This window comes from Oncorhynchus clarkii, chromosome 3 (genome assembly GCF_045791955.1).
Source record: "Oncorhynchus clarkii lewisi isolate Uvic-CL-2024 chromosome 3, UVic_Ocla_1.0, whole genome shotgun sequence".
Taxonomy (NCBI): domain Eukaryota; kingdom Metazoa; phylum Chordata; class Actinopteri; order Salmoniformes; family Salmonidae; genus Oncorhynchus; species Oncorhynchus clarkii.
Window position 1 is genome coordinate 67,161,510 of NC_092149.1, and position 19,500 is coordinate 67,181,009.

The 19,500-nt window shown below is 45.6% G+C and overlaps 1 protein-coding gene across 16 annotated transcripts in view; it reads right to left on the reverse strand.

The window, feature by feature from the left end:
• The window catches only part of LOC139401847 (mitogen-activated protein kinase kinase kinase kinase 4), a 98,642-nt gene that overhangs the window by 21,136 nt on the left and 58,006 nt on the right, over nucleotides 1–19,500 (reverse strand). For 3 of the 16 annotated variants that reach the window (XM_071145880.1, XM_071145835.1, XM_071145859.1), the window contains 15 exons: nucleotides 15,649–15,774; nucleotides 13,836–13,946; nucleotides 13,659–13,749; nucleotides 13,362–13,492; nucleotides 12,959–13,013; nucleotides 12,639–12,717; nucleotides 12,298–12,473; nucleotides 12,122–12,194; nucleotides 11,792–12,002; nucleotides 10,110–10,271; nucleotides 9,908–10,009; nucleotides 8,858–9,070; nucleotides 3,751–3,906; nucleotides 2,035–2,286; nucleotides 192–298 (listed from right to left, as the gene is read on the reverse strand). In XM_071145880.1, the coding sequence (XP_071001981.1) occupies nucleotides 192–298; nucleotides 2,035–2,286; nucleotides 3,751–3,906; nucleotides 8,858–9,070; nucleotides 9,908–10,009; nucleotides 10,110–10,271; nucleotides 11,792–12,002; nucleotides 12,122–12,194; nucleotides 12,298–12,473; nucleotides 12,639–12,717; nucleotides 12,959–13,013; nucleotides 13,362–13,492; nucleotides 13,659–13,749; nucleotides 13,836–13,946; nucleotides 15,649–15,774 (2,045 nt within the window). Of the gene's footprint in view, nucleotides 1–191; nucleotides 299–2,034; nucleotides 2,287–3,026; nucleotides 3,112–3,337; nucleotides 3,907–8,857; nucleotides 9,071–9,907; nucleotides 10,010–10,109; nucleotides 10,272–11,791; nucleotides 12,003–12,121; nucleotides 12,195–12,297; nucleotides 12,474–12,638; nucleotides 12,718–12,958; nucleotides 13,014–13,361; nucleotides 13,493–13,658; nucleotides 13,750–13,835; nucleotides 13,947–15,648; nucleotides 15,775–19,500 lie in introns of those variants that run through there. The other 13 variants (XM_071145896.1, XM_071145872.1, XM_071145842.1 and 10 more) reach the window with 12 other exon arrangements.

A 19,500-nucleotide genomic window follows, 5' to 3' on the forward strand; every position in this document is an offset into this window, starting at 1 on the left:
CAGGACTCCACAGAGAAGAGACAGACACACAGTGAAGAGGTTTTACATTACAGTACTGAACACTCGAAAAGAAGAGGAGAGGAGAGGGGGATGGTGAAATAGCACAATAGAGGGGGAGACAGACAGAGAGACGGACAGAGAAAGACAGAGAAAGGGCAGATAGAAAAAGAAAGAGGGACATGAAAAGGTACCTGCTTGCTTTCCTCTGGCTCACCGGGTTGCTAGGTGTGGCATTGCCATGGAAAGGGGAGTCCCTGCATGACAGTACTGGAGACCTGGACGTTGTCCTCACAGGAACCTTCCATACAGACAGATGCCAGCTCTCACACAAACTCTACGGACACACACACACTCGGAGCGCATGTATGCACGAGAGAGTGTGACATAGGGGTGCCAGGAGCACAAATGCTAGACACACTTTTAAGACATCCTTACAAGGTCCCGACAACGTTTCTACAATGTCCAAATGATGTTCCCCCCATACCCACACTGTGTAAAGTCACCCCACTGAAAGAGTTAGGTCTGATACACAGCAAAAGACAACATTATATCCACACTCTTCCCCTTATCAACCCCTGACTTAACACAAACACCGTTGTCAGGTTATATTATTGATTTGTTAGCATTCCTCTGTAGTAGTTTCCAGGGGACAGGAGGGAAAATAGCCTAAGAACAGGGTGCAGCATCCAAAGCAGAGCAGAACAAACAGCCACTCCATTCAGAAGGAATACTAACACTGACATTGATTTGAGACACTAACAGAGACTCGTTTGGGAAGTGGAGGGGGCAGAACAGGAAATTACATACTCATACCTCACCAGGGAAGAGGAAGTGATGTTTGATAGGTAGGCCCTATGTGAAGAGAGGACAATAATTCCACCTCTAATTTGTGCAGATGGGGGGGGGGGCAACGTCTAGATTTCAACATGATGAATATTTTCCTAGAACAGACAGAATCCTACCCCTCATTTGTGATAGCCTCCAGCGTCCCATTCATTTGGGAGCATTTCTAAAATGCTGAGATGTAAAAGCACTCAGCATTCAAGTGGTTGCTGCTGCAGCTTTCTTTCTCTGCTATTTTTAAAACAGTCTCCTTCTGAGGTCTGGGAGGCTGAACGAGGGAGGGTTCTGTGAGGAGAGACAATAGAGGGGGAATAGAGAACAAAAAATGGACCTCTAATCCTTTCATAACGTTCTGCTCTCTCTGAATCCTCTCAGCAGGCCAGGGTGAGGAGGTGGTAGAGCCCTGCACAGGCTTGAATTTTAAGTCAGAGCCCGAGCCATGTCCGCGACGTTAAGGTCCGATTGATTTTGACAAATTGAAGGCCCGGCCCTGCTCAAAACTCGAAATCAGAAATAACTTCCTCCATTAGTAAATCCATTAGCTGCTCCTCTCTGTCCGTCACTCGCTCATGCACTCTGTTCGCTCTGCATGTGCTTTTCTCATGGCGGCTCTGGGTCTGAGAGTATCCATAGCAACGGTTCCGCTTGGGCTGCTCTGCTCGGGCTGCTCTGCTCAATGACGAGACAGAGAGCAGTTAGCTGTTAGCTACTTTCATCACTCAAAACTCAAGCAACAATGATTTCCAGTGAAATAATCTCTCCTGTTTTATATTTTACTAGGTTGAAGCACTTCTGAAGCCATGTTATGATCTTAGTCAGATATGACTGTACAGCGCAGCAGAGCATGAGCAAATGGCTCAGCTTCAAAATGTTAGTGATCAATTTAGTGATACCCGAGCCCTGCCCGTACCCTAGTTACTGATGAAAAAATAAGCCTTACCCTGCCATAACCCGATGTATAATGTTGGGGCCCGTCGGGCTTGGGTCGGGCAGCAGAGCTCAAGGAAGAGGTCGCCCCATCTTAGTTATTACTGAGACAACGTCACTCTGCTCATTCCCTCCAGTATTGTCCTCTCCAGCATGGACATCTAGTGACTACCAGTCTACCTGTCTACAGTTCAGACTTCCTAGTAAAGTCGTCAAATGACTAACAGTCTACTCTCCTTTGCCAGGGGATAGGCCTGTTCTTACCCTGGGAGGGGAGTCGTCTGTGGGGGCCTTCTCGAGGGGAGTGGCTCTAGGCTGCGGGTGGGGCTGCAGGTCAGTGTGTGCGGGCGATGATGATGATGATGTTGATGGTGCAGGTTGATGGTGCTGCTCCTGAGAGCGTAGGTTGAGGTGTGCAAAACCAGGGATGATGGGCTCACTGAAGGAATGAGAGCGTGAGACAACAGGGGGAGTGGCGATGCTGCTCTTTAGAGCAGCCAGGTGGGACCATTGGACCTTCCAGAGACAGATAGACAGACGGGGTTCATCAGAGGGGAAGGACACATTGGTAGGAATGGGGGAGGAGGAGGGAGACACAACAAGAGAACAAGACCACAAACACAGGCGGCAGACAGTGATTGGATACGGAAGCTTCAGGAAGCATAAAAATGGGTGGAGCAGTCATGCAACCAATATGAAGTCTTAGGAAGACAGATTTGATTGGTTCACATCACAGACAGCCAATGACAGCTCTACCTGTTTTGGTGCTCATGATGCTTCAGTCTCATCACCAGTTGTGAGAATGAGCATGGATCATATAAACAAGGCATACACAGATGAGCTAGCATCATGCATGGACAGACACAATCACACATACTCACATATTCAAGGATACTTTTTTGGTGAAAAGTAACTGAGAAGAGTATCATCCAATAGGAACATATCAATACTAGGTTTATAGCTGAAATTATTCCATGTCCTATTACCTTCAAATATGTACTGAGAAGCCCTCAGACATGAAGCTCCTTAGAAAGAGACATATCCCTCAACAAATTAGTATTTTGTAACGAGCCCATGTCATCACGCTTCATATCTGTCTCTAATGACGTGTCACTAACGAGTGCAGTGACTAATGCATTCAAATGGCTCAGCTAAAAAATGTAGCAATCAATTACATCATCATCATTGCCACCAAATTCAACAATGTTTCATCTAATCACCATGACATTACCCAAAAAAAGAATGTTGCCCTGAATGGTGAACTGTAACAATGACTGTATTCATGCTGGGCTGGTTGAGTCTTTCTCCCTGAGCAGTTGAGATGAGAAATATACTGAGTCACTGTGAAAACAGAAAGATGAATTCTGGATGTGTTTGTGTTGTTTAGCACACAGTCCCAATGTAACAGCTATACTTTTATAAAGAATTCACCATCTCAATCAACAACCTGGCAATGCATACACTCACATACACACACACACTCACATAATACAGAAGGCAGTCAGAGGTAGAGTGAGTGTGTGAAGCTGGTATTGAACAGTGAGTGGCCAGATCAGAAGCAAGCAGCCTGGACTTCATACTAACACAGGGGTGGAGGATAGGCTGTCACCCAGGGAAGCATCAAAGACATTGGAGGAACCCATTAAGGGACCAGAAAGTTCATCTATGTCATCATTAAGGGACAGAGAACAACGCCCACATTTCTCCGCACAGTGAAAGAATTCAGCTAGAACGGAGGCTAGAACAAAGGGAGGGGGAGAACAGAAAGATAGTGAATACAAAAACAGTCATCTACTGTAGCTAGTTAGACACCACTACTGATACACAACCCGGAGAGAGAGTGAGAGAGAGGGAGAGAGACCGCCCTGTTAGACCTACTTGGAAAGAAGAAGGGATTGGAAAAATAATTAAGGAAAAGGACAGTGTAGCGAAAGGAGGAATAAGCTACTGCCGGTAGGCCATCTTGGTTGCCGTGGTTACCTGGGCTTCCATCGGTCTGTGCATGGCGGGCGGGGCGGCCACGGGGGCGTTTCCATTAGCGACGGTCTCTGCGGCGCGGGGAGGAACTGGGGGCTGGACCTTAACCTGGGCAGCCTGAGGAGATCCTTGGATGTTCTTACGGTACCTCTCATCAGCCTGGAGGGACATACAGCAAGGACAGAGAGAGGGACAGAGTCATTTACCGTCACCAGGCCAAAGAGGATTGAGCCACAGCAGCAGTGGGAGGGGTCAGTAGTTAGATCAGTTAGGACCACCATGAAGACAGGCACACTAGCAGGGACTAGAAAGCATTACCACAACATGACAACCAGAGAGAGATATTATGACATGAAGAACAACAGGGGAGGCTTGTTCATCATGTATTAGTGCATCAAAAGAGGCCTACTGGCAGAACACAGTCAACAAACAAGACCTGTTTAGTATTGCACCTGATGATAGGAGGGACAGGTTAGTTTCAACCATTCAGCTGACAAAAGCCAGACTCCAGACCACTGTCCTCCTGACTCTTTCCCTGCAGGTGATAATGTAAGCAGCAGGTCAGACCAGTAGAGGGTAGAACTAGGGATACACAGCAGAGCAAGGCAGAATGAGCTGCCTCTATATCAAACTGGGTCATTAGCTCTAGGATAGCGACAACAGCAGCATTTATTAGAACTGCTGAGGTGACCCCCCCCCCCCCGGAACAGAGTGGTCCATGTTACTATACCCTCGAAAGGGCTTCAATGAGGGGAAATAATACTTATGTAATCTTTATGTCTGTTAGGAAAACGTGGCAATCATGTTAACGACATTGTTTTACAAACCTCTGGGGCGGTGGGGAATGATGACTGAATAATGGCATTATGTGTGTAAAATGTTAAGAAGTGTGAGGTAGAGAAGAGTCTTCACAGTAGAGTCTTCACAGTAGCCTACTTGGTGTGGGAACTGCTGACTGATATTAACTTGCAGATGACTGTTGACACATTAACCAGGATTAAGTAGCAGGGCAATTTGTGACTGTTGCCGTTGTAATAAGTGGCTGTATTGGAGGGGGAGTGGTTTCTCCTCTCCTAGGCAATTAGCCATTTTTAAACTTGTTTTATTTCACTTTATTTAACCAGGTAGGCTAGTTGAGAACAAGCTCTCATTTGCAACTGCGATCTGGCCAAGATAAAGCATAGCAGTTCGACACATACAACAACACAGAGTTAAACATGGAATAAACAAAATATACAGTCAATAATACAGTCGAAAAAAAGAAAACACAAAGTATATATACAGTGAGTGCAAATGAGGTACGATATGGGAGTTAAGGCAATACATAGGCCATGGTGGCAAAGTAGTTACAATATAGCAAGTATACACTGGAATGGTAGATGTGCAAAAGATGAATGTGCAAGTAGAGATACTGGGGTGCAAAGGAGCAGGATAAATAAATAAATACATTATGGGGATGAGGTAGTTGGATGGGCTGTTCACAGATGGGCTATGTACAGGTGCAGTGATCTGTGAGCTGCTCTCACAGCTGGTGCTTAAAGCTAGTGAGGGAGATATGAGTCTCCAGCTTCAGTGATTTTTGCAGTTCGTTCCAGTCATTGGCAGCAGAGAACTGGAAGGAAAGGTGGCCAAAGGAGTAATTGGCTTTGGGGGTGACCAGTGAGAGATACCTGCTGGAGCACGTGCAACGAGTGGGTGCTGCTATGGTGACCAGTGAGCTGAGATAAGGCGGGGCTTTACCTAGCAGAGACTTGTAGATGACCTGGAGCCAGTGGGTTTGGCGACGAGTATGAAGCGAGGGCCAGCCAACGAGAGCGTATAGGTCGCAGTGGTGGGTAGTATATGGGGCTTTGGTGACAAAACGGATGGCACTGTGATAGACTGCATCCAATTTGGTACCGGCAACAGGTACCGGGAGGTGTGCTCTTTACCTCTACAAGGAAATTAGCAAGTGTTAGTACTTCAGGCTCCCATTTTTTAAGCGGGAGCTATCAGCGGCAGCTCGTTGCAAAATTAAGAGCGTCGACGAAAAAACAAGGATGGTTCTGCCGAGTTGTTCTGCATAGTCTTTTGTAGCTTTGACAACTATGTACTTTTCTATACCTATTTGCTCCTCTCCATGTAGGCTTTACAGACACTCCCCACCCCTTGGCTGTAACCCTTTTAATTTAGTGTACCATGGGCACAAAACCACAAAATTCCTGGTCTCTGGCAGCATTTGGAACTATGCTGCCATTCAGACCCTTGACTTTCTGGCCCTGACGGAGAAATGGATCACCCCAGAGAACACTGTTACTCCAGCTACTCTCTCTTCATCTGACTTCGTTTTCTCTCATAGTCCAAGAGCATCTGGTCATCGTGGAGGTGGCACAGGGCTATTAATTTCTCCTAAGTGGGGATTCTCTTTTCTCCCTCACTCACCCTCATTTAAATTCCATGCTGTCACTGTCACGTGTCCATTTCAAGCTTAACATTGTTGTCATCTATCGCTGCCTTTGATTCATTTCTTTCCAACTTCCTTTCCCCTCCTTGCCTCTTTTGAACGGACCCTTTCTCAGTCCCCTCCCACCCTTTCCCAGTCCCCTCCCCTCCCACCCTTTCCCAGTCCCCTCCCACCCTTTCCCAGTCCCCTCCCACAACTAGAGGCTGTTCGCCTACTAATCTCACTGCAACCAACCTCCAGGTCTCTCTGATCACTACTTTGTTTCTCCCTCTACTCCAACCCTAGCCACAGCCCCTACCCAGATGGTCATGCGCTATCACAATCTTTGCTCTCTCTCTCACTACTCTCTCCTCTTCTGTCCTCTCTCCCTTTAGATAAATCCTTCTCTCCTCCTGTCCCCTGATTCTGCCTCTTCAACCCTCCTCTCCTCCCTTTACGCATCCTATGACTCACGCTGTCCCCTTTCCTCCCAGCTGGCTCGGCCCTTCCCTCCTGCTCCGTGGCTGAGTGACTCATTGCGAGCTTACAGAACAGGGCTATGGGCAACTGAGCTTAAATGGAGGGAAACAAAACTTCCGGAGGACCTATCATCCTTTCACTCCCTCTATACCTTCTCTTCCTCTGTATCCGCTGCTAAAGCCACTCTCTATAACTCTAAATGTAAAGCTTCTGCTTTACTGTTTTAATCCCTAAATTCTCCACACCCTCCCTCTCCCTCTGTACCAATGACTTTGTCAACCTCTTTGTAAATAAGGTTGATGACATCCGCTCCTCATTCACTCAGCCTATTGTGTCCAATGGTCCAACTCACACAGAAGTACCCTTCGCCTTGACCTCTTTTTCCCCTCTCTCTTCAGATTAAATCCTGCAACTAGTTAGGTCTGGCAGTCTGACAAGCTTCCCTCTCGACCCCATCCCATCCTCCCTTCTCCAGACCATCTCTGGAGACCTTCTCCCATTCCTCGAATTCATCCCTGACCACTGGCTGCATCCCCTCTGACTTCAAAATGGCCAGAGTCACTCCCCTCAAGAAACCAACACTCGTCCTCTCTGACGTCAAACTACAGACTGGTATCCCTTTATTTTCAACACACTTGAGCATGCTGTCTCTGGCCAAATCTCTAACTAGATCGCTCAGAACGATTTTCTTGACCCTAACCAGTCAGGCTTCAAGACATCTGACTCAAAAGAAACGTCTCTTCTCCGTGTTACGGAGGCTCTCTGCACTGCCAAAGCTGACTCTGTCTCCTTTGTTCTCATCCTCCTAGATTTATCCGCTGCCTTCAAAAACAGTGAACCATCAGATCCTCCTCTCCACCCTCTCAGGGCTGGGAGGTCTCAGGCTCTGCACACTCTTGGATTGCATCCTACCTGGCAGGCAGCTCCTACCAAGTGACGTCGAGAGGATCTGTGTCTGCGCCACGTAGTCTCACAACTGGTGTCCCCCAAGGCTCGGTTTTAGGTCCTCTCCACTTTTCTCTATACACTAAGTCACTTGGCTCCGTCATATCCTCACATGGTCGCTCTTATCATTGCTATACAGATGACACTCAACTTCTTTTCTCCTTCCCCCTTCTGACACCCAGGTGGCGGCACGCATATCTGCGTGTCTGGCAGATATCTCAGCTTGGATGTCGGCCCACCACCTCAAGCACAACAAGATGAAGCTGCTCTTCAACCCGGGGAAAGCTTCCACACTCCAAGTCCTCTCCATCACAGTTGACAACTCCACGGTGTCCCCCAGAGTGCAAAGAACCTTGGTGTGACCCTGGACAACACCCTGTCGTTCTCTGCAAACATCAATGCAGTGACTCACTCCTGCTGGTTCATGTTCTTGAACATCCGTAGAGTACGACCCTACCTCACACAGGAAGCGGAGCAGGTCCTTAACCAGGCACTCCTCATCTCCCGTCTGGACTACTGCAACTCGCTGTCGGCTGGGCTCCCCACTTGTGCCATCAAACACCCCCCTTACTAGCGCTGACTTAGCTGATAGAGTATGTATTTTTCCTCAATAAAGTGATTGTGATGTGTGTGATGTGGTTGTCCCACATATCTATCTTAAGATGAATGCACTAACTGTAACTCGCTAAGAGTGTCTGCTAATGTAAATCCCAAACAGTACTCTTCACTGAATATTTGATTGGACAGATTGGGGAATGGTGAAATGCTAATAGACTGCCATTTGAATGTAGAACGAATATGGGTCAGTAGTTTAGACAGGGCTGTATCTGCATTTTCTACACTGAGTGTACAAAACATTAAGAATACCTTCCTAATATTGAGTTACTTACATCCTCCCCCCCCCACATTTTACCCTCAGAACAGCCTCAATTCGTCAGGGCATGGACTCGAAAGCGTTTCACAGCGATGCTGGCCCATGTTGAGTCCAATGCTTCCCACAGTTGTGTCAAGTTGGCTGGATGTCCTTTGGGTGGTAGAACATTCTTGATACACACAGGGAACTGTTGAGTGTTGTCTCATCCTGAGCAAGAATAGTAATATGACCAATAAAGTGAAAGTCCCTCACACCAGCAATCAAGCCACACACCCCACAGAGATGCACACCCTACAGTAGATAGTATTCTTAAAGCTGTTTATGTCAGCAGCAGCACAAGCAATGGTAGCATTCAGCAACAGTGTCATGGCAACGAAGCTGGGTTTCACCTCTCCGATTGTGGCGGGGCCTTTGGGGTCAGAAGTCAGTTGCTGTGGGGACTTGGTCTTCTCTTGAATCAACAGTTGCTGTGGGGACTGAGGCCTGTTGGTAGCTGGCGGCAGGGGTTTGGGCTGCTGTTGGAGAAGCAGTAGGTAGGACTGATCCTGCTGTTGGAGCTTCTGGGCCATACGCTGCTCCTCCAGCTCCTTCCACTTGTGCTCCTGAGTGCAGGGAGGTGTGGTGGTGCATCATCTAAACTTGCCATGGTGTGTGCTGTTCTATTTTAAGGAGTTCTGTAGAATGAGGGCTGGTGTCTTAATGGAAGAAGCTGTATCCATGTAACCAGGAAACTGATTAATGGGTTTGTATTTTCACCGGGGCCCAATTATTCTAAGAGTTTGAATGCTTTGAGAATATTGACTATTCCAGTATAGCCCAAATATTGGTTTAATATGTAAAGGAAAAATGACTGAGCTAAAAGTTGATGATGAGTAAGAAGACATGGTGGGGGACAGTAAGACCGTGTAACAGAATCAATGACACACAATGGTGGTGTGGAAGGATGTGAGTGATCATATCCTCACATTATCTAATGTCCTCTTCTCAAACCCCTGGAGGAACATAGGCCTTCAACAACATACACAACATAAACACGTTGCCACGCAGATCCGCTAACACACCGTCTCAGCAGAATTAGGAACATTGGGAAAGAAACAATGAAACCCCTCTCTTCCTGTAGATAGGACACATCCTGGTGACATCATCACTTAAGAACTGTAATAAACACTGACTTCCACAACTTGGCCCAGAGAATTCATAACCTCCAAGCTCAATAGTTAGCTTCCTTCAGATCTGCCATACTGTGACATACTCTAACCAGATTTTCTTGAGACAGTTAGAGTAGTGGTACTTCAATAAATCTAAAACTTGCTAGCCATTCTCCAACACCCTACTACAGAGCGAAACCCATACATTACAATCCAATGACTTAGAAGGCTAGAAGAACAGATGGATAATGGAAGATATCTAGATGGATAGAAGTAGATAGATAGGCTTACAGAGTTTGGTCTCACCAGCAGCATGGCCTGTTCGTGGAGCAGCTGCTGCTGCAGGATCTCCAGGTGCCTCTGCTCCTCCTCCAACTGGCGACGGATGTACTCCTGACAATAAAAACACACACACAGACACACAGGTCATCAAGTGTCAGGGAAGACTACATGTACTATGAAGGAGAGTGTTGTCAATGGAGAATTCTCCTACCTGCTCGCGGTCAGCCCTCCTCTTCTCCTCCTCTGCTCTCCTGCGCTCCTCCTCCTCTTTACGCCGGCGTTCAACCTCCTCCATACGCCTCTTGTCATCCTGCTCGCGTCGCCGCTGCTCACGCTCCTGCTGCCTCCTCATCTCCCGCTCGCGACGCTGTTGCTATGGACATCCACAGGGGGCGACAGAGAGCAGGTATCAGGAGCACTGACATCACTATCAGTTAACACACGGAGCTAGTTAGCGGTCTTGTTTATGGTCACCATATCTGGCCATTATGAGATAAGCTAGCCATTACTTGTTGTGCTGGTCTTGCTTCCCAGGGTTCACAGTTGGTTAACTACGCTATGGAGGTGCCAAGTTTTACCTGTAGGCTTATCATCACCATATCAAATTACAGTATGGCTGGCAGTCTCTTAAAAATGGGCTCATTAGCATTGATTTATTAAATCATCTCTATAAGTACAGTAAGTAGCTCTACGCCAGTAGAGTAAGACCTGCAGGACACTGTGTGTGTGGTCCCTAGTTTTATTAAGTACACTATGGTGGTCCCTGGCTGCATCCTGAAGTAGCATGTCTCCATTTTTAACCTTTCAACTTGCAGATGGGGATATCTAAAACAGGAGCACACATTCTCATGCCCCTTAGTCAACTAGCCCAAGAGGATTTCCTGAACCTACAGTATAATTCAGAAATGCATTTGCTCATTAATCATAAGAAAGCTTGAGGCTGTCAAGTTGTATGTGAAACTGTATGGGAACATGTGTGATTTTGACCTACTGTACATGGAAGGATATATTTTCTGACTCCATTTTACAGGTTGTGTGTCTTTTAAAGAGGTTCCAAGCTGAGACATTAGACATGGTAATATCATGGGGACTACTGCATTTAGGGCATAGGTCAGAGAATTGGTTGTGCTGATTTCTGCAGACTAAAACAACAGACAAGCAGAAGCTGTCTCCCTCCAACATGTTCTAAAGTCTCTCTGGCCCAGGTCTCCCAGAGAGGCTGAGATGGAGACAGAGCTCTCTGGTCTTCCTCTGGAAGAGATAACGGCCAATTAGGGAACACAACCCAGAGGCTGTACACAAACACACTAATCACTACTGAAAACACAACACAGAGCAGTGAAACGTCTGTGGGGAGTGTGTTGACTGTTCTAGCACGGTCACAGACATGTTATGCATACATGAACAATTTATGGGTGCAGCCTGCAAAGTAAAAGGAACAAACACACACACACACGCACCATTAAATGTAATGAAACAGCGGGGAGCAGGTCTCGAACCCTCGACCTTCGTCTGGCGCGCTATCGAATGCAGGGTTGATTTCCGCGCTTATAAACCCAGGGTCGCTACACTACTCCCTCCTTTCAAAGAGCGCGTCCTCGCGCTAGCTTGCGACTCTACGTCTTACAGGAACACGCTCACCGGCCAATCACACGCACTGTCGTGGATGCGAGGTCCGATCCCACTTCTGACACCAATGTAATGAAACAGCGGGGAGCAGGTCCCGAACCCTCGACGAGGTCCGGCGCGCTATCGACTGTGCCGCAAAAGCATGCTCGTGCGGCAGGGTCGATTTCCGCGCTTATAAACTCAGGGTCGCTACATAAACAGGGTGGAAGAACACACACATACACAAACTTAGACACACACAGACACACTCGCTCTCTCTCATACCTCCTCCAGCCTCCTCCTTTGCTCTTTCTGCTGCTCGATGCGTTTCTGCCTCTCTGCCAGTAGTTGGCGCTTGTACTCCTCCTGCTCCCGGAGCTGCTGCTCCTGCAAGAGCTGCTGTCTGCGCAGGGCCTCCGAGCGCTCCTTGTTCTCCTGCTGCAGACGGATGAAGTCCCTACGCAGGGTTGATTCCCCTGGCTGGTTCACTATAGAGCTACAGGACAAAGAGATATTTTAATATGGAGCGCTATGGACTGAAAAGACATGTTAGCTAACGCATTTGCTATTAGTATGTTGGCTAGTTTTTTGGATTGATCCATGTGGGTTAGTTACCTGGGCTCCCCCTCCTGCTCCTGAGCTTCCTCCTCTTCTTCTTCACTTCCACTGTACTCATACTCTGTATCATCTAGAGAAGAGAGGAAAGGGTGAGAATGTTTCAAATGTCTTCTGGAGATGTCTTAGAGAAGACTAGTAGTGTGTGTGTGTGTATTAGTATGTCTAAGACTCACCCTTCTCCCCTCTCTTCTTCTTGGTGCGGTCGATGTGGTCTTTGAGCTGGATGCGGACCTGCCTCTCGTTGGGCTGGTCCCTGATGAAGGGGTGTTTCAGCAGCTGGTCGGTGGGGGGGCGCTGGGTATAGTTCTTCACCAGGGAGCCTTCAATGAAGCTGCAAAACTTCTTAGACCTGAGGAGCGGAGAGAAGCCATTTGTTACTTTTATGAGCCTATCTACCAGGCAATGTCAGATGAGCTATTTAGATGAGCGTTTCACCAGTATCATTTTTCCCAGTGGGATTGTAAAATGGTGGTTTAAATGTCTGAAATCACAAGGGCATAGATTAGTTACATACCATTTCTTTGACTTGAGTCGAGGAGGAGGGTTTCTGGGGATGAGGAAGAGCGCTCTCATTGGATGCATATCACACAGTGCTGGAAGACAAGACAAAACAAACACCACCAATTTCAACCAGGTTAGCTCGCTGGAAAAAAATAGTACTGTAGAAGTCCAATAGTAATGTTTGGGGGGGATTTTTCATTTAACTAGGCAAGCCAGTTAAGAACAAATTCTTATTTTCAAAGACTGCCTAACCCGGCCAAACACTCCCCCCCTGGACGACGCTGGGCCAATTGTGCGCCGCCCTATGTGTGGTAATAGAGTGGCTGTACTTACGAGGAGCTCCCTCAGCCATCTCTATAGCTGTGATTCCAGTGGACCACAAGTCACTCTGCAGGAGAAAACACACTATGAGAGATATGGACACAGCTACCATTGTGTGTGTGTGTGTGTGTGTGTGTGTGTGTGTGTGTGTGTGTGTGTGTGTGTGTGTGTGTGTGTGTGTGTATGAATATATACGTGCATGCATCTATATAGGATGGTAATTACCACCCTCTCTGGTCATGACAACATCTACCCCAACCTGCTACTGTACTGTCTGTACTGTCCCATCAGCCTACACAGCCACATACAATGGCACAAACGCAAGCAGCTATCATTCAACTAACTTTACATACAACTGGACACTGACAGCCATTAGCAGATAGTGAGTGGTATGGTGTTATTGAGTGCATCTTACTCTGTAGTCGTACGTGGCGTCTGGGTTCTCGTCGCAGGCAATGACCTCCGGCGCCATCCAATAGGGTGTCCCAATGAAGGTGTTCCTCCTGCCCACTGTCCGGTCCAGCTGGGCGCTCACACCAAAGTCCACTGGAGGAGGGGGAGAAGACCAGTCAGAACCAGTTCAAACTAGTTTCGTCCCATGTATCATGTTTCAAACAAGCCTCAGTTTGAATCAGACTCATTTGAACCAGTTTAAACCATTCTAGCCTCTTGCATCAAATCATCTCAAACCAGTTGAAACCAGTGAACTCACCCAGTTTGACCTCAGCGTTCTCAGTCAGCAGCACGTTCTGGCCCTTGATGTCACGGTGGATCACATGGTGGGCGTGCAGGTGAGCCAAACCCTGAGGAGAAACACAGACCATCATGAGACCACAGATACCAGCATGCAACAGCAAGGGGAACGTGTAGGAAGTAAAAGTAGACTCACCCTGAGGATCTCACGGGAGATGTAGGCGATCCAGTCCTCCTTCAGTGTGTTGCCCTTGGTGTTCTTCACCAGGTCTGTGATAGAGCCTGCACCACAGAACTCCATCACCAGCTAGAGACCAATAGAGAGAGAGCGAGTTAGTCATGTACACATAAGCGTGTCGCGCACACACACACACACACTATGCAGCCATAACAGTGTAGATGTAAAAGGTTAGAGACGCAGCTGTGAAAACAATAGTCGTGGTACCAGTGGTGGAAAAAGTACCCAATTGTCATACTTGAGTAAAAGTAAAGATACCTTAATAGAAAATGACTCAAGTAAAAGTGAAAGTCACCCAGTAAAATACTACTTGAGTAAAAGTCTAAAAGTATTTGGTCTTAAATATACTTAAGTATAAAAAGTAAATGTAATTGCTAAAATATACTTAAGTATCCAAAGTAAAATTATGAATATTTTACAATTCCTTATATTAATTAAACCAGGCGGCACAATTTTCTTGTTTTTGTTATTTGCAGATAGCCAGGTGCACACTCCATCACTCAAACATAATTTACAAACAAAGCATGTGTATTTAGTGAGTCCGTCAGATCAGAGGCAGTAGGGATGACCAGGGATGTTCTCTTGATAAGTGTGTGAATTGAACAATTTTCCTGTCCTGATAACCATTCAAAATGTAATGAGTACTTTTGGGTGTCAGAGAAAATGTATGAAGGAAAAGTACATCATTTTTTAAAGAATGTAGTGAAGTAAAAATTGTCAAAAATATAAATAGTCAAGTAAAAAAATAAAACTGCTTAACTACTTTTAAGTATTTTTACTCAAGTCATTTACACCACTGCATGGTACTTGAGTCTAGCGAGAGAACCCCTCACTCCCTTTCCCTCCCTCTCTTTCTAAGTAAAGCAGAGATGGGTGGCAATAAACTGGGAGTAACCCTGTCCTGGAGAAACCTATAGTTAAATCCATCTCTCTCGCTCCATCCCTCCTCCTTCCCCTATCTTGCTGGTCGCTCGTTCTCCGCAGCACCTCTATCTCTGAGAGATAAAAAGCCCAGAGTCTGAAAGGGGCCATTAAAGGTAACACTAGCAGGCAAACACACAGGGACTGACCGGGGAAGGAGGGAGGAGAGAGATATTGTTGACCCAGAGAGAAAGGAGGAGAGGAAGGGGGAGTTCAAACCACCCAGCCTTTAGGGAAGACTGTTCATTTTTTAAATTGAACCTTGATTTAACGAGGCAAGTCAGTTAAGAACAAATTCTTATTTACAATGACGGCCTACCAAAAGGCCTCCTGCGGGGACAGGGATAAAAAAAACACACGTCACGACAAGAGAGACACCGCGATATTACATACAGAAAGACCTAGGACAACAACATAGCAAGGCAGAAACACATGACAACACAACATGGCAGAAACATTATTGGGCACAGACAACAGCACAAAGGGCAAGAAGGCAGAGACAACAATACATCACACGAAGCAGACAACTGTCAGTTAGTCCATGTTTGAGTCTTTGAATGAGATAGAGATAAAACGGTCCAGTTTGAGTGTTTGTTGCATCTCGTTGGAGGTGGAGGGAAGGGTGGTTTGAAGGGGATATATCTGTAGCCACTCATTCATAGATGGTTGTAGTGAGGAGGACTATGGATGGCGAGGTAGGTAGAGTGAGGATGGTACCTCCTATTTAACCTAACTAGCAATGTCATCCTATGACACCGGCCTTATGCTGGAGGTGTCTAAGTAGTTTAGGCTTGAGTTTTAGGTAGATGTATTTGGGACTGAGGGATAGACTAGGTAAATACACACTCACCCATAGCTGGTCGTCATGTCCTGGTGGGCTCTTCTTGATGAAGGCTCCGTAATAGGTGGCTATGTTTCTGTGGTGGGAGTACTTCTTCAGCATATTAATCTCCAGTTTAATCTCCTCTTCTTCATCCTAGACTCACACACACACACACACACACACACACACACACACACACACAGAGTAAGAGAGAGAGAAAAAGAGAGAGAGAGAGAGCGAGAGAGAGAAAGCGAGAAAGACCATTAATAGAGCTAATAAATTCCCATTGCCCTGGAGAAGGGGGGGGGGGGGGTAATTTTATGAAGTAATGGAGCGAATCATAACAAACAAAACAAATATTCATTGTTCTATTTGTCCCGGACAGGGAACACGTCCTAGAGACATGTGAACTGATAACAGTTCATCTGAGAGCCCCCGGTGACAAACAACCAACCACACACACACCCTAATGAGCTCTTTGTTTTGTGTATGATGGTCGATGAACTGACACTCCATAGGTTGTTTACCCCTCATGGCATTTCCAGAGGGGAAGTTTGTTGTAATCATGACAACAATAACAGAAACAGACTGCTATTTATTCAACCAGATTGAGCCTGGTAAATACCACCATTTATTGACTTTCAGTCACAACGAGAATGTTGACGAGCATGGAAGTGAAAATGGCACGTTCTATATCGTAAATGATAATGGAGCCAAATAAACCAATATTATCACACAGGCGCGCACACACACAGTGTATGATTCACTCATAAACCATTCTGGCTGGTAATGCATTGATTTAGCAGTGGTAAAGAATTGATTTAGCAGTGGTAAAGCATTGATTTAGCAGTAGTAAAACATTGATTTAGCAGTGGTAAAACATTGATTTAGCAGTGGTAAAACATTGATTTAGCAGTGGTAAAACATTGATTTAGCAGTGGTAAAACATTGATTTAGCAGTGGTAAAGCATTGATTTAGCAGTGGTAAAGCATTGATTTAGCAGTGGTAAAACATTGATTTAGCAGTGGTAAAACATTGATTTAGCAGTGGTAAAACATTGATTTAGCAGTGGTAAAACATTGATTAAGCAGTGGTAAAACATTGATTTAGCAGTGGTAAAACATTGATTTAGCAGTGGTAAAACATTGATTTAGCAGTGGTAAAGCATTGATTTAGCAGTGGTAAAGCATTGATTTAGCAGTGGTAAAACATTGATTTAGCAGTGGTAAAACATTGATTTAGCAGTGGTAAAACATTGATTTAGCAGTGGTAAAACATTGGTTTAGCAGTGGTAAAACATTGATTTAGCAGTGGTAAAGCATTGATTTAGCAGTGGTAAAGCATTGATTTAGCAGTGGTAAAACATTGATTTAGCAGTGGTAAAACATTGATTTAGCAGTGGTAAAACATTGATTTAGCAGTGGTAAAACATTGATTTAGCAGTGGTAAAACATTGATTTAGCAGCGGTAAAACATTGATTTAGCAGTGGTAAAGCATTGATTTAGCAGTGGTAAAGCATTGATTTAGCAGTGGTAAAACATTGATTTAGCAGTGGTAAAACATTGATTTAGCAGTGGTAAAACATTGATTTAGCAGTGGTAAAACATTGATTTAGCAGTGGTAAAACATTGATTTAGCAGTGGTAAAGCATTGATTTAGCAGTGGTAAAACATTGATTTAGCAGTGGTAAAACATTGATTTAGCAGTGGTAAAACATTGATTTAGCAGTGGTAAAACATTGATTTAGCAGTGGTAAAACATTGATTTAGCAGTGGTAAAACATTGATTTAGCGTCACTTTGTATAACGCTCCCTCAACATGTGGTCTTCCTGTTGCTGGGATGACCTGTCATTTTTTTTTACTCATTGTCTTATTAATGAAGTAAGCAGGAATGAGCAGGAATGAGGCAGGAATGAGGGAGGACAGAGGTCCTTACGGTCAGATTTGAAAAATGGAGGGCGAGCTTTGTAGGCGTCTCTGTGTGTGGAGTAAAGGTAGGTGGTCTAGATTTTTGTAGCCTCCACTTGCTTAGCTGACATTTCTGGTAGATTTAAGTTTTCCTGCATTAAAATCGCCGGCCACTAGGAGTGCCGCCTCTGGATGAGTATTTTTGTTGTTGTTGCTTATACAGCTTGTTGAGTGTGGTCTTGGTGCCAGCATCGGTTTGTGGCGTTAAATAGACGGCTATGGAAAACATAGATGAAAACTCCCTCGGTAAATAATATGGTCCATAGTTTATCATAAGGTATTCTAACTCAGGCGAGCAAAACCTTGAGACTTCCTTAATATTAGAGATTGCGCACCAGCTGATGTTAACAATAAGACACACATCCATTGAGCTTAACCGACGCTGCCGCTCTGTCCTGCCGGTGCATAGAAAAACCAGCTAGAATATTATCCGTGTCCTTGTTCAACCTAGATTCTGAGAAACATAGGATATTAGTTTTTCAGGTCCCGTTGATAGGATAGTTTCAAACGGAGAACAAACTGGATGAGCTCCGTTTGAAACTATCCTATCAACGGGACCTGAAAAACTGTAATATCCTATGTTTCTCAGAATCTTTTTTTGTGATTGTTGTACATTGGCCAATAGAACAGAAGGCAGAGGCAGATTATTTACTTTCTGCCGTAGCTTCATTAGGGTGCACGCGCATCGGCCTCTATATCGCTGTCTCTTTCTCTTCCGGATCAGGGCCAGGTTTCGGTCATAGGAAATGGAGGAGGAGACATGTACAAAAAAAGTTGAGCTCACAAAATAGCAGAATTGGTCAGGAGCATGTGAAACATCCGCTATGCATTTCAGTGCCATTCTTCTCTCAGTCTGCACTTTTCATAACCTCATATTTTCATCACCACATCTTCTATCCCCCAGTTCTCTCATAGTCCGGATGCCATTTTCACAACTCTAAATCATGTGTAGGAAGTGAGATAATGATGGTGGGAGGTGTTAACAAGGGTGGTTCATCTTACAGATAGTATCACACACAATGGAAAGAATAAGGGGGATGGGTCACCCTTTTTAATACCTCCCACCATCATTATCTCACTTTCTACAATAAAGATATTCAGCTAAGAGAGTGAGCCAAGACAGTGAGAAGAGATGAGTTGAGAGAGACAGTGCACGAGAGAGAGAAAGAAGAGAGAGCCAACAAGAGGGAGAGAGGAAAGATGGAGACTGTTTGAATCAGGGCGTTTGCTAATAACTTCTGACTCCTATTGAATCCCAGTGAATTAGCCTCCAAAAGCCGCCTCTCTGCTAGGTTAGCTTGAGGAGCAGGACTCTAGATACTACAGTCCTCTGCTCTAGTACACCTAATGTGATTAGAGGTTATACAGTCACAGAGGCAGGGAGAGGAGTGATAGGGAGAGAAAGAGCAAAAGGAAGGGAGAGAAGAGAGATGGGTAGTGATGGGAAGAGAGCAAGACAGAGAGAGGAGGAGCAAGAAAGAGGGCGGGAAAGCGAGCAATAGAAAAGTGGAGAGCAAGAGAGAGAAAGGAGACAGCAGGCAGGAGAGGTGATGAGAGACGAGTGGCTGAGCGATTTAAAACCCTCCCATTATCCCACTGCACTTCAAATGAACCTTCTGAGAGGAGGAAAGAAAAACAAACTCTTCCCCTTCTCTCTCTTCCACTCTTCTCTATTTCTCCCTCCCTCCCTCGCTCTATGCTGTATGTAGGACAGGAAGTGGTATCTGGGTCAGAGCACATATGCTGAAATGAGCCTGTAGAGTAGAGTGAAGCTAAAACTATACTGGAGCTGTCTGTAGCTCTACTGTAATATGTTATATTCACAGGAACACACGGAACACACATACATGGTAAGGAGCTTGGGCAGAAGTACTGGGTTTACAATACAATGATATGATATGACCCTATA